Source organism: Mercenaria mercenaria, chromosome 2 (assembly GCF_021730395.1).
Source record: "Mercenaria mercenaria strain notata chromosome 2, MADL_Memer_1, whole genome shotgun sequence".
In the NCBI taxonomy this organism is placed as follows: Eukaryota; Metazoa; Mollusca; class Bivalvia; order Venerida; family Veneridae; genus Mercenaria; species Mercenaria mercenaria.
Genome location: NC_069362.1, coordinates 11019911 through 11033518, shown reverse-complemented (window position 1 = coordinate 11033518; position 13608 = coordinate 11019911). Strand labels below are relative to the sequence as shown.

Genomic DNA, 13608 nt, shown 5'->3' with positions numbered 1-13608 from the left:
TAGAGTTACGGCCCTTGAATTACCGAAAAAATCCGTCTGTTTACTCTTGTCCGCTCTCTTAGTCGAACATTTCTCATCCGATCTTCACCAAACTTGAACAAAATGTGTTTGGCCATAAGGCTTTACCCAAGTTCAGTAACTAGCCAAATCCGCCCAGGCACTTTTGATTTATGGCCCTTGAATTACTGATTGGATCCACTCATCCAGACCATCTAACTGGATCCACTCGTCTAAAACATCTAGAGAAACTAACATTTTTCATAGGGGCAGTTGTGGGAGACATGCGCTTTTCTCAAAAGCGTCTCTAGTTAAAACTCTTGTTTTTCTTTAATCTTAACTTGAATATAGCAGAAGGTAATTTGTCAGTAAGGATAGGCACTCCATAACAGTTAATCCTATGTCAACTTTTCTTCCTAAACAAAAGCTTTGAAAATACATGTCAGAACACCATCAGACTTGGCTTAAAGTGTCAATGCTGTCTGACTTTTCTGTTAAATTGATTCTTCTCTTTTTCAAATATCTACTATAATTATGTCTCCCCCAGGAGACATATTGTTTTTGCCCTGTCCGTCCGTCCGTATGTCACACTTCATTTCCGAGCAATAACTGGAGAACCATTTGACCTAGAACCTTCAAACTTCATAGGGTTGTAGGGCTGCTGGAGTAGACGACCCCTATTGTTTTTGGGGTCACTCCGTCAAAGGTCAAGGTCACAGGGGCCCGAACATTGAAAACCATTTCCGATCAATAACTAGAGAACCACTTGACCCAGAATGTTGAAACTTCGTAGGATGATTGGTCATAAAGAGTAGATGACCCCTATTGATTTTGGGGTCACTCCATCAAAGGTCAAGGTCACAGGGGCCTGAACATGGAAAACCATTTCCGATCAATAACTAGAGAACCACTTGACCCAGAATGTTGAAACTTCGTAAAATGATTGTACATGCAAAGTAGATGACCCCTATCGATTTTGGGGTCACTCCATTAAAGGTCACAGGGGCCCGAACATTGAAAACCATTTCCAGTCAGTAACTTGAGAACCACTTGACCCAGAATGTTGAAACTTCAGAGGATGATTGGTCATGAAGAGTAGATGACCCCTATTGATTTTGGGGTCACTCTGTCAAAGGTCAAGGTCACAGGGGCCTAAACATGGAAAACCATTTCCGATCAATAACTAGAGAACCACATGACCCAGAATGTTGAAACTTCATAGGGTGATTGTACATGCAAAGTAGATGACCCCTAACGATTTTGGGGTCACTCTGTGAAAGGTCAAGGTCACAGGGGCCTGAACATTGAAAACCATTTCCGGTCAGTAACTTGAGAACCACTTGACCCATAATGATGAAACTTCGTAGGATGATTGGTCATGCAGAGTAGATGACCCCCAATGATTTTAGGGTCACTCTGTTAAAGGTCAAGACCTCAGGGGCCTGAACATGGAAAACAATTTCCAGTCAATAACTTGAGAACCTCTCGACCCAGAATGTTGGAACTTCATAGGATGATTGTTCATGCAGAGTAAATGACCCCTATTGTTTTTGGGGTCACTCAGTTAAAGGGCAAGGTCACAGGGGCCTGAACATTGATAACCAGTTCCGATCAATAAGTTGAGAACCACTTGACCCAGAATGTTGAAACTTCATAGGATGATTGAACATGCAGAGTAGATGACCCCCTATTGATTTTGGGGTCAGTCTATTAAAGGTCAAGGTCACAGTGGCCTGTTCATGTAAAATCATTTTTTGGAAATAACTTGAGAACCACTTGACCTACAATGTTGAAACTTAATAGGATGATTGGACATGCAGAGTAGATGACCCCTATTTATTTTGAGGTCACTTGATCAAAGGTCAAGGTCACAGAAGCCTGAACAGTGACTTGAGAACCACTAGGCCAAGAGTGTTGAAATTTAGCGGGATGATTGGACATGCAAAGTAGATGATCCCTATTGCAGCCAACCACCAGTGTCTCTTTGACTTTTGCTCCTGACCCCTATTGACTTCTTGCCTATAGGACTTTGCATTGGGGGAGACATGCGCTTTTTTACAAAAGCATTTTCTAGTTTTACCTTGAAATAAAGAAAAGAAGAAATTACTGGACGTTGATGGCTCTGCTCCAAACTTAGCAATTAAAAGATCAAGGTTCTGTTTGACATCAAAAACAGTTGCAGAGAACAGAATAGACACAAACCTTCAAATGTTTTGTTATCATATAATTTATGTCAGGTTAAAAGTAGTATGTGACTTACAACTATTTAAGTCCACTGAATCAATTCTTGTTTGAAGAAAAACTATTTTTATCGTTGCCAGTTTTCTTTTGTTTTTATTAATGTTACATTTTCTGTTAGTGTTATTTGTTTTATGTTTTTCTATGTCAAACATTCTTAATGTGCTGTTTTGATATTTCCAAAAACAGTACAGTTTATATAGATTATACATGTACATATATATTATATATTATAGAACATTCCAGTTTTTATAGCTTATATACACAAATGGTAACTTTGAAATAATAAATAAAACCTTATTTTAAAAAGAAATAAAATAGTAATGATAATTCAGGTTGAACCAAAATCACAACATAAACAAGCAAAAGAATTACGGCCTGTTGACAAGGTATAAAACACAAGCTTTATGGGCTTTTGATCAATTGTGTTCATAGAAAGCACACTGAAAAAAACATCTGAAAGTGTCAAGTGTGTTTTAGAGACAAAATTGAAATATGCTTATATGCCTGATGTTTGATATATTTTGTGCATTTTTGGGCATTTGTTTTCCAGTAAGCTCAGGGTTGCAGAAATATTTTGTTTAATTTGCATGTATGCACTTTCAGAGTTTTTTGCCTATTATCAAATAATAGGTTGCATCATTAAAAATCAATATATTGCAAATGTACTGTCCATTCCCCTATATATAGATATGTTACCTGCTTCAGCCACATCATTATTAGTATATTTTTAAAACACCTACAGTTTTATGTAAATTGCATGTTTTGCATGTGGTCAGTTATGGGAATGTTATTTTGCATCTTTTGGAATTTGATTTCTCAAGTCACTTATCATTAATTTTTCTTTTGTCGTTTTAAATTTAATTAGAAATTTAAAGCTAATTCTCACCAAAGTATATTTGATTCAACAGTGTATAGCGCCTTTTCATAATAAATATATAATAAGATCTACATGAGGAAGGATGAAATTTTATTTGTGTATAGTACAATGAAATGTGTATGACTTTCCTTACAAAAGAAAAAAGTTACCAGACAATTTCCAAATCATAAAATTTATATCAGTCTCAAGGCATTGAATATATGAATACTGAATATTCAGTTAACACAGGGTTCCCACATGTCAGGAAAAAGTAAGAATGATAAGAAAAAAATGCAGACAGAGAATTTTGAAAATTGTGATGGAAATATTTAGATCGTCATTTAGATGTCCGGGAATCTTATTATATATGACTGGCAATAGTCACAGTTTTTCAAAATGACTGGCAATGGTCAGTTTTCTATAAGACAGACTGTAGTAAGTGATGGAGGCCAATAAATCAGAAATATTTACCAGAATTAGTTACTGAAGAAATATTACTTGGTTTACATTTTAGAATTGTGTCAAAGGTTTTAAATAACAGTATCACACTTAAGAAAATGTCTGGTATATCTTATCTTTGCTTTTATTTTGTTAAAATGCATATTATTTTATCAGGGAAAATTTCTGTCTTTTTTGTGTCTGATGATTGTGGGAACCCTGTCCTGTATTAGATTATTTCAGTATCTATCTTTCAAATGTGCATATAGTTCATAATCATCAGGAAATATTAGTCCATCTAATTCATGATATTATCAGTGTTGTAAAGGAATCTGTCTATTTTCTCATGTATGGTTACAATATCTGTGTAAAATGTATATCTTTAGTTAACTTGTTTTAATATTACATGATGATTTTGTCAGTCAAAGAAATCCAAAGATGACTTGGGTCCATTACGAGTAAAGTTTAGATCACAAACGTTTGCGTATAATGCTTCACGGCCAGAAAGGTCAAAGGTAGAAACAGTAGCAAATTATGCAGTGATGTTTTGAAGTGTGTTATTAGAAAGTTGAAAACAAAGGTTGAACACAGAAGAAGCAAAAGAATTTTGCCGTAAAAATATGTCATTATAATATTAAATCATTAAAGAACTTGTTTGTAGCACTTACCTTGATTTTAATTATTTGGTTGTTATTACTGGTTTTAATACCTATCCAAAATGTACATTATAAAGGTTGGTTTTAAATACATAATTTATATTCATTTAATTCATTAGAGTGTATTCCAGCCATAAACAACTAATCCTTATACTAAGAACATATTCCAAAAAACATTCACCTGAGAATGTCTATATTTTACATCTGGAAACATCTTATTTAGCAAGAATATAAGTTACAGTGAGGTTATGATGGCCTAGACAAATCTATATATATCAAACAATTGTTAATCTAAGTGTCGATCTAATCATAAATGCAAAAAAGGGCCCTTTTTCAGTTGAGATAAGAATGACATTGTTTGTTCATAATATCTTTAGCCCTTACCATGCTGGATATGATTGATTCTGCCTTTGTGACCAATGTAGATCATGATCAGCCTGCACATCCATTCAGTCTGATCATGATCTGCACTGTTTGCCATTCAGCCAGTATATTTTTGGTAAACACCCCTTTTAACAGTTAATGGTACTGTCCAAATTGGAAGACGGACAAGTTCATTATAGAAATTTAGCAGGGTAAGGGTTAACTAAGACATTTCTAATCATATATAGGTAGAAATATGAGTTCACTCTTGTTGAGATAATAGTCTGTGTTCAACCTTTGTAGAAGTTATAGCATATATAAACAGAAACCTGTATTGCCAGACCTATAGGATATTAACAAAGAAGTTCTTTATAATATCAGTTCTTTCATATGTCAGATATAACTACAATCTTTCTTGTTTAATCAGATATGCTAAATATTCAAACTGTTGATGTCTTCTGCATAATGACATTTATGTGGTATCATATATTAATATAACAAGCATTTTGTTCCTTACACTGTTTCTGCTATGTAGTGATAGAAGCTTGCTGTTTTGCAAATGATCCATTTGTTTATTAGTGTATAAAATTATGAAAATTTTCAGTTATAATTTAGATCTGGTATATAATTTTTTAAATGACTGTCAATTTAACATCATTAACATTCAGAAAATCTGGTTTGATAATATTTCTAATGACTGTCAGTTTTTCCAAAAGTGAAACTATGATGTAGATATTGATTGCTTGACTGATTCAGATGCTGTATAGACTGGGAGCCTACAGGGAATGATGTATATCTTAGAAATCTGTCTGTGTCTGCCCACCGTTACTTTCATTTCAGCTTCTTTCCCTAGTTAAAATCCTATACGGAAAAGAAACTATATTCTACTTAGATCTATTAACACCTTGTAAAAAATTTATATATTTGATATTTTATAACTTAAAGATTTAATTAAACTCTAGCTTTTACAATAATATGGAAACTTTTTGTAGAACTACATGTATTTAAGTATCAGTAGTTTTCAGTCTGTATAATTACCGGTATAATTAATTGACTTGTCTAGTTATTAACACCAAGTTAAATACATAATAATAGTCACAAAATCATCCTGTAAACCATAAGCAACCAGTCTTTTTGAAAACTTGTTGAAGAAACTTAAGATTGTTACTTTGTAATACTTCAGACTTTCCTTGGTATTAAAGTAGAAAAAGAGCTTCAGAGAAAGCAAGCAGATAGGAGAGGAAGGCGTGACAATTTTGGAGATATAAAAATGAAGAAAACACAACAGTATGGAAAATTGTGCTCTCCATTCCAGGCTTTATCTGTACCAGTAAGTTATCATTGTCTTAAAATATTTCCTTCTTTCTGGAATTTTTTATACAATTAAACATTTTTTGTTCTTGTTCTGTATAAATTATTGAGCCGCATTTGCGACCAGCATGGATCCAGACCAGCCTGCCCATCTGTGCAGTCTGGTCAGGATCCATACTGTTCGCTTTCAAACCCTTTTGCAATTAGAGAAACCATTAGCGAACAGTATGGATCTTGACCAGACTGCACGGATACGCAGGCTGGTCTGGATCCATGCTGGTCGCAAATGTACTATGTTGGTTTTCTCATGGTGCGGCTCATTATTATATTGTCTGGATTTTCCTTTCATTGGCATTTTGTCAAAAATTCGTTACATCAGATGTGCTAGCTTTAGACGTTTATGTTGGTGCCTCAGTAAACATTTGTGGATAGAAGTACATGTTTGAACTAGTGTGTTTCCTTTAACAGTTGATAAAATAAACTGAATATCTACAATCGTTTTATAGCTGTTCCATGTGGGAAGTAATACATTGTAAAGAATTGATGCTGGTTGGAAAATTGGTAAATTACCTGGTAACCTTGTGAAATAGTGGTATTTTAAGACAAAGTATGTAAACCCCGAAACAACTAAACTGTTCTTTTCTTATTGCAGAAAGTAGTAGATATAAAGATTCCAGAGAATATGCCTCTTAGTTCTAGAATGATCAACAAAGGATATACGTCTCTAAATCTAACAGAGGACAAACTAATGAACATGGACTTTAGTTATGGTGGACGAGAAACGCCACCTGGTGAGCAAGGGGAGGCAATAACGAGAAAGAGCATTGGTGGTAGTAGAGTAGGCATGCGGGATGACAAATCGAGGAACTCCATTAGAAGTACACCAAGAATATATGCTCCCGTGTTTAAAAAGCATCACACTGTTGCATAGATCTTGTCATATTTCTGTCATAAATGAAAACCTGCATACAATTTGATTGTCAACTTCTCCCATGAATACATTATTAACTCTAGCAAACATAGGTTTCAAGATTCTGCATAACTTACTGGAGAAGATGAAAGTGCCAGAATGTGTTTGCCATGGGTTGCTTCAGGTTCGGATGCAATTACCTGATCATATATGTTAAATACTTGGCACAATTATTCTCCGGACGTACAGTGGGCTTTCATGTCCCCGAGGTGCACACCTGTTAATTTACACCAATTTATTTATAATTAATTCAAATATGTTTTGCATATATTTAAAACAATCTTTATAAGGTATGTATATGCCAATGCTTTTTTTTGTCAAAATCATTTTTACTGCATGATGAGAATTGACTGAACGCTGAATCATTTTGAGTGATTAAGAATTTTCTGTGATCAAATGCTAATATTATCTGTGATGTTATTATTTATGTTATTTTTACACGTTTCTGTCCAATCCTTGGTATGATTATATGTATATGAACACAAAATGCACTGTACATGTAACTTTTATCCCTGTAAAAAAGCTTTTAATTTGGTGTTATTATATAGTGACTCAAAAAGTAAATCTGCATTAAAATGTTATTCTGTCATAATGTAAATGAAACGTCTTCATTTTGTCTTTCATAATTGATCAGTGTGATACAACCTGTGATTATATATATATCAGTAAGTTTTTGTATACAAAAATAAAGTGCTGATAATACTAGACTTTGCTTTTATAATTTTCCGTTATTCTGATAGAATGTATGACTCTTTGTTCAACATTATATGGTCAACATGTGTGCATACTTATATATCTTTGATGAAATGAGTCTATTTTGTAATAAAGCATGATGATCGTATTATTCATATAATATGAACGCAAATAGAATCGCAGTTAACTGGGACAAACCTGATCAGGTAATGCAAAACAATACAAAGGTCGCCTTGGTTTCGACTAGAAACATGCATCTTATTTTCTGTCAACTTGTTTTTGATCTGGCTATAACTGCACCTTGTAAGCTTTATTCAAATTCATCTTTTAACTTAATGAAGGGTTAAACAATATCTATTTCCAAAAAATGTGCTACATGGAAGCATTGATTAATGTCACGGTCTTGAGCTTGTATCAAAACGTCTTGCCTATTTTTATGTTTCATGACATACTTTTTGGAAGACAATTATATATCATAGTGTATTCTTATTTTCCAAAGAATTTACATTTTTGATTTTTTTTGGTCTAGTGGTCTTAAGTATCAATTAAATTTGAAGTCAAACACACACCAAAGCAAAGTAATAGCAGACTCTGATGGTAGTAAAATGAGCAACACCCTTCGGGCCTATCATCGACTATGGATCATTGCATAAGGGATTCACTAGAACATGGTGAGATTGAGTGGGGCTTTTGCAAGCACCATTGAGCAGTTGTAAAGATGCGGGGGATGGGGTCAGTGGAAAATTGTCTTTACTCTTATTAAATATAGAACGAGACTCGGAGTTACCATAGTTTTCTGCCTATCCCACATTATAAAGGGTGTGTAAAAAGTTTGTTCCTATTGGGAAGGTATACCGTTGTGATAGTGGCATGTATCATTTGTCACATATAAAATGTTGACATTCTACTAAGCTTTATATTTTAAGAGATTTTGTTTTAGGGAGGCTGCGTTCGTGAAACATGGCTGTTTCTAATGAACCTGTCCTAGGTTAAATGTAGTCCAATTGTTGTTAGCTTTTATTTGTGTATATTGACTGAACAATTTTTCGCTTTGTAGATATAAACATCGTTATATTGGTTGCTTTCCATTTAAAGCATTCCATTTAAAGCATATGTCCCTGTGAGGCCGACGATTATGAACTTGGATTGGGGCAGAACATAATGACTGCACTGTCGACAAAAATAACAAAATTGAAACAAGGAGATGCGTTTTCAGAACGCAAAATATGAACCCTGATGTATGACCAAAGATATTTTTGGGGAGGATTTAAATTTAAAGGCGAAGATCATATGAAGTTCAATGTCATCTATATATATGGTATTGCCGCAAGATTTGTTGAGTATATGAACTAAACTTGAGGTACTTGTGTGCCAACTGTTAGATGCACGCACGTATTGAGTGTACAATATACTGAATCAAGGTTATGATTAGGTTAAACATGGGTTTAGTGTACATACAATTCATGCGGAAAATTTAATGCCAGCTGTTACTTATGTGGGCTGTATGACCAAAAATGTTGTTTATTAAAGGGTTTAAGTCACATGAGGGTCAGGGTCATTTATATATAGCTGAGTTTGTAGATCTTGCACAGGGATTGTCGAGTGCGAGTATGAACTAAATCGCATCGCTATTGTGGTCTGTATGCAATCTGGTACGTACGGACGGACAAAAAGTCGAATTGTTCAATCGCTATATGCCCGGTGGCATACAAAGAATGACCTCAACTTAAGATTTACATTTATTATGATTTTGGCATAGCTATGATTAAAACAATCGTGCTTAAACTTTTTATTTTCACATTCTAACATTCCAAGTGTTTCTTTGGCGTACATCCGGAACTTACACATCAAATGCAATATATAACGTGCAATAATATAATCATATCATCATGCAAACCCGAGTACATCTGTGACATATGATACCAAGTGTCAGAAGAAAAGTTACATATTTAAATACAATGTTGTTGACACTATTTGCTGAGTATCACTGTGCAGTTCTGGATCTCACAAAGTATCAGTTTTTAAGAAGTTAATAGTAATTACATTAATTTTATTCAAAATTTGGCAATAGTTAGCTTGTTTATGTCAAATATATCAAAAGAGTAAGGCTGCAATTTCCGCCCATTTAAAAAAAAAATTATAGTGCAATATTCAACAGTCATGTCTGTGTTTTCGATGCGTTAACACTAAAATAAAATTAAGCCCTCTTAATTAAATATCTTTATCAATTTATTTTTGTAAAGGCTGGCTTAAGTACAAACTATTTACATATGAATTTTTCACCTGGTTAATTGCAAAGACAACGTTTTGGAAAGTGTGTACAAAATCAGCATTAGTAATGTTTTCTTTTTTCATCTAAGCTCGGAACAAATAGATCTAATAAGGATATGCTCATTTAACAGTTACGGTGATTTTTTTCTCAGTTTTAAATTTTTACGAGTGACACTACAAAAATATAACAGATAGATATTCTTTTATTGTAAGAACAACAACGTATATTCGATGTTGACTCAGTTTCAGTACTTTAGGTCGTAGATGTTTACAGTGTTGCTGAATTTCGTAGTTACAACAAGCTTGTTCCGTTGCGGATCAAAGCAAGTGAAGTACCCCTCATCGCTTTTCCAAGCACTCCTACTTTTTGTTTCGAACTCGCATTCATCTGAATGATATTTGAACGTTCATAGTCAGAAACAAATATGTTTCCTCTACCATCTGTACAAACTCCCCGAGGCTGAGCTAACTCTGGATCTGTAAATTTTGATTCATAATTCCCATGTATGCCAAGACTTATCACGGACATACTGACATCTGCTACATACAGCTTGTCTCCATTGCTACTTAAACAAATATGTCTGTTTTGACTGAAAATTTGTTTGCCTGAATTATCATTTGTTATCTTGCGTAGCATTGTGCCATTTATATCATAGATATACAATGCATTTTGGTTATCGGATATAAATAACCGACTATCTTTGTAGGCCAGACCATAGCAATAATGACCCATCGTGAGTTGTTTTTTAGCTTCCATTTTGTTTCCCAGTGATACAAACTGAATGATGCCCTTGCTGTACAGAGCGACTGCTGCTTCATCTTTACTGGTTAGACAAACACCGTAAGGACGATCCTGCAGAACTATATCATCTACTGAGCCTGTAGATAGATTAACACGTTTAAGCTTCTGATTTCCTCTGTCTGCCAACAGTAAGAAACCATCTTCAGTGAAACAGGAGCCATATATGTTGCATCCATCTGTGTCATTCGCAAGCGTTATGTCGAGTTCTTTCTGCATGGTTACTTTAGGATTTAGTTGAGGAATTTTTCCTAATTTCTGCAACTGTTTCAGGAAGTTTTTAGTATCAACATCTGGCAGAAACGTTATTTCCACATCTAAATGTTCTCTAAATGTTTGATTCTCCCATTTGCATTCAAAATAGTTTTTTCAGCAATTTTCCCACAGATGAACTCCTGAGTTTTGCTTCCTCCAGTATGCATCAGCTTGTCAGATGATCGTGCAAGTTCATCAATATGAGCTTCAGCCTCCTTGATATCCTTCCCGAGTCTTGGCGCAATTTTGTTATACTCAGCCTCAACCTCTTTAATGGATTCCTTTTCTAGCTTCTCCAACTCAGCTTCTATCCCTTTTCTAAACTTTCTTATAGAATCAGTTGCGTTCTTTTTTGATTTCTTCAGGTGAGCAAGAAGGTTTTCTTTTGATTTCTTTATATCTTTTATGGTAGTGAGCGCGGTTGCTAGTTGTTGCTTTATGCAGTCAGCAGTTGATTTCTCATATAATTTGTCAACGTCTTCAGAAATGCAGTATACATCTAAACATGCGCTGTAAAATGCACAGTTGTGTTTGAGTTAAGTTATCAACCTCATTATTTACTATATATATCCAAGATAAACAACAAAATATATATACAATAGTGGTAGGAATAAGTTGCTATAAAAGGTATATGCAACTGCAAATATGTCTTAGATGTGTTAAATGAAAAAAAAGTTTTCTTCTTTTCAAATATTCAATTACAAATTTATATTAAATCTAACTACCTGCAGAACGTTTAAGTAGATCTATTAGATAATTAATTTACATTAATATTTATGAAGATTTACACATGTTTTAGCGTAGCGCATGTAGCACAAACAATCTTGTCATGATTCTTGCACCACATATCTAACAGCCTCGCCTTGTGAATGGGGCACCTGTCTGTAGGGGAGCTCAGGCTGAGCGTCATTACATCAGATTGACCAAAGTCTGCCTTGTCCACCAGTTTATGTTCTCGCATAGAAGGAAACCTTCCGCGTATATCTATACATGGTAGACAGTAATAGTCCTGACATTCAACACAATATTTTTCTGCTTTGATATTTTTCTCTCCACAAGGGCAACAATTAAAGGTAACTGTAACACCAGATTTATCTGCGTTGCTGCTGCATGCCATTATATCAATCAGTTTGGTTTTTTTTAACTTTTAAATATGAGTTGATAATCTTCTTTGTATTTTGCCTTGTCAAAATCTAGATTCATTAGATGTGTATGATATCGTTTTGAAGGTCGGTTAAGGACAGCTGAAGTGAGTAGGCCATTAAATTTTATCAACGTAATATCCATGTTATACGTGACATAATGGCCACTTGGAAAGAACTTGTTTCATGAGTTAACAGTTACGTTTATCTGCCGAGTTTCGGTCAGGCCAGCTGTATACCTACGTATATTTGTTTCAGTCGGCGTCCATGGTTTCTATCATTTATTTGGTATGTATAAAGAGAACTTTAGAGAAGACAGCATAGTCGACTATTTCGATGCTTGATAGTAAAATCAGGGCATGTCTTACGAAGCTATGAGTGATTAATACCTCTGATGTGGTTGATGATATGCAACAACAGTTTGAGTCAAACCCATTTAATAATAACAGAGACAGACCGAAAGGACATCAAAACATTAACCAGAATATCTAAGTATAGAAGGGACATAATTCATGGAATACTTTTGCCAGAATTATGCACCTTGTGTCACGATTTGATTTGAATCGATGTCACATGTTTATAACATCGTTAGAGTGACAGTGCATAAAATGAACCAGAATAATTCATAAAATATTTGAGCCAGAGTTATGGACCTTGGTGATGATATATGACAGCTATTTCAAGCTAAATTAAATCCATTAGATAATAACAGGGATAGAATGGGTACATCATCATTTTAACCTAAAATTGTAAATAAAAAGTGGTCTTAGTTCGTGAGTAAACTGTGCGAGAATTATGCTCTAGTGTAATATGATGTTGCTGATGATGTCAATAAAATGTTTCAAGTTTGAATCAGATCTGTAAAATACTATGAGAAAGAGCGAAAGTGCAAATCAAAATCTTAATCTGAAAGTCCAAGCAAAACGGGTCATAATTCATGAAATATTAATGTGAGAGTTACGACCCTTGTGCCATAGGATTTAGGTGATGACGGGGAACAAACGTTGTAAGTTTGAATGAACTCAATCAAGTAAAAATAAAGATAAAGTGAAAGTGTATTTTTGTAGATGTCTTAGATTTACATTTAAGCTACTTTAAAGTCCAAATGATGCCAACACAGCCCAGGACAGGTATCAGAAAATGACCAAACTAGTTACATGCGGTAGGGTGCTGACCAAGACTAAGCTGGCCCGACCCGGGGAGCCGTGAGAATTGCTCCAATGGTGTCGCTGGACTCAGTGAAGATAGTGCTTGAGTTTTCAGGACTGTATTAACTGCTCTGAGAGTTTATATTTTGAGAATTTTACTGGACTTTAATCTATGACTTTGACCCCTAGCAGACCGGGTTTGAACCCGACTTTGCCTGTTTTTTCTAGGTAGATCTACTGGCTTGTCCTTTACAACAAGGTACCATTTATTAAAATGGGACATCAGGTTATGAAGATATTACCCCTCTAACAAGGTCCTCCCCTCTATTTGATATATGAAGAAGTAAGCATATTTTTACAAAAACGGTGTTATTTGATACGGTCCCCTGGCGAAATCGTTGGCGGTAAAAATATACAAGTTACATATCTGTTTAGACAATGTTTAGATTTAATTTATAAAAGTTATTT

At 34.6% G+C, this 13608-nt stretch overlaps 2 protein-coding genes across 12 annotated transcripts in view; one reads left to right on the top strand and one right to left on the bottom strand.

Moving 5' to 3' along the window:
• Positions 1–7539, top strand: part of LOC123563172 (WD repeat-containing protein on Y chromosome-like) — a 94283-nt gene extending 86744 nt beyond the window's left edge. For 8 of the 11 annotated variants that reach the window (XM_053529714.1, XM_053529750.1, XM_053529710.1 and 5 more), the window contains 4 exons: positions 2571–2624; positions 3955–4047; positions 5735–5881; positions 6515–7539. In XM_053529714.1, coding sequence (XP_053385689.1) covers positions 2571–2624; positions 3955–4047; positions 5735–5881; positions 6515–6793 — 573 coding nt within the window. In that variant the 3' untranslated portion in view covers positions 6794–7539. The remainder of the gene's footprint in view (positions 1–2570; positions 2625–3954; positions 4048–5734; positions 5882–6514) is intronic. The other 3 variants (XM_053529745.1, XM_053529754.1, XM_053529761.1) reach the window with 3 other exon arrangements.
• Positions 7540–9318: 1779 nt separating this feature from the next.
• LOC123561961 (tripartite motif-containing protein 66-like) lies at positions 9319–12901 on the bottom strand. The gene is made up of 2 exons (XM_045354622.2): positions 11639–12901; positions 9319–11360 (listed from the first exon to the last, which is right to left on the bottom strand). Exons 1-2 carry the CDS (start codon positions 11965–11967, stop codon positions 10913–10915), a joined length of 777 nt encoding a protein of 258 aa, XP_045210557.2. The 5' UTR covers positions 11968–12901; the 3' UTR covers positions 9319–10912.
• Between the last annotated feature and the right edge of the window lie 707 nt (positions 12902–13608).

Excerpts from the sequence above, each read along its gene's own strand:
- LOC123561961 (XM_045354622.2), bottom strand. The coding sequence starts at position 11,967 with ATGGCATGCAGCAGCAACGCAGATAAATCTGGTGTTACAGTTACCTTT. Across the intron at positions 11,361-11,638 it reads TGCGCTACGCTAAAACATGT|CGCATGTTTAGATGTATACT; the intron begins GTAAATCTTCAT and ends TGCATTTTACAG.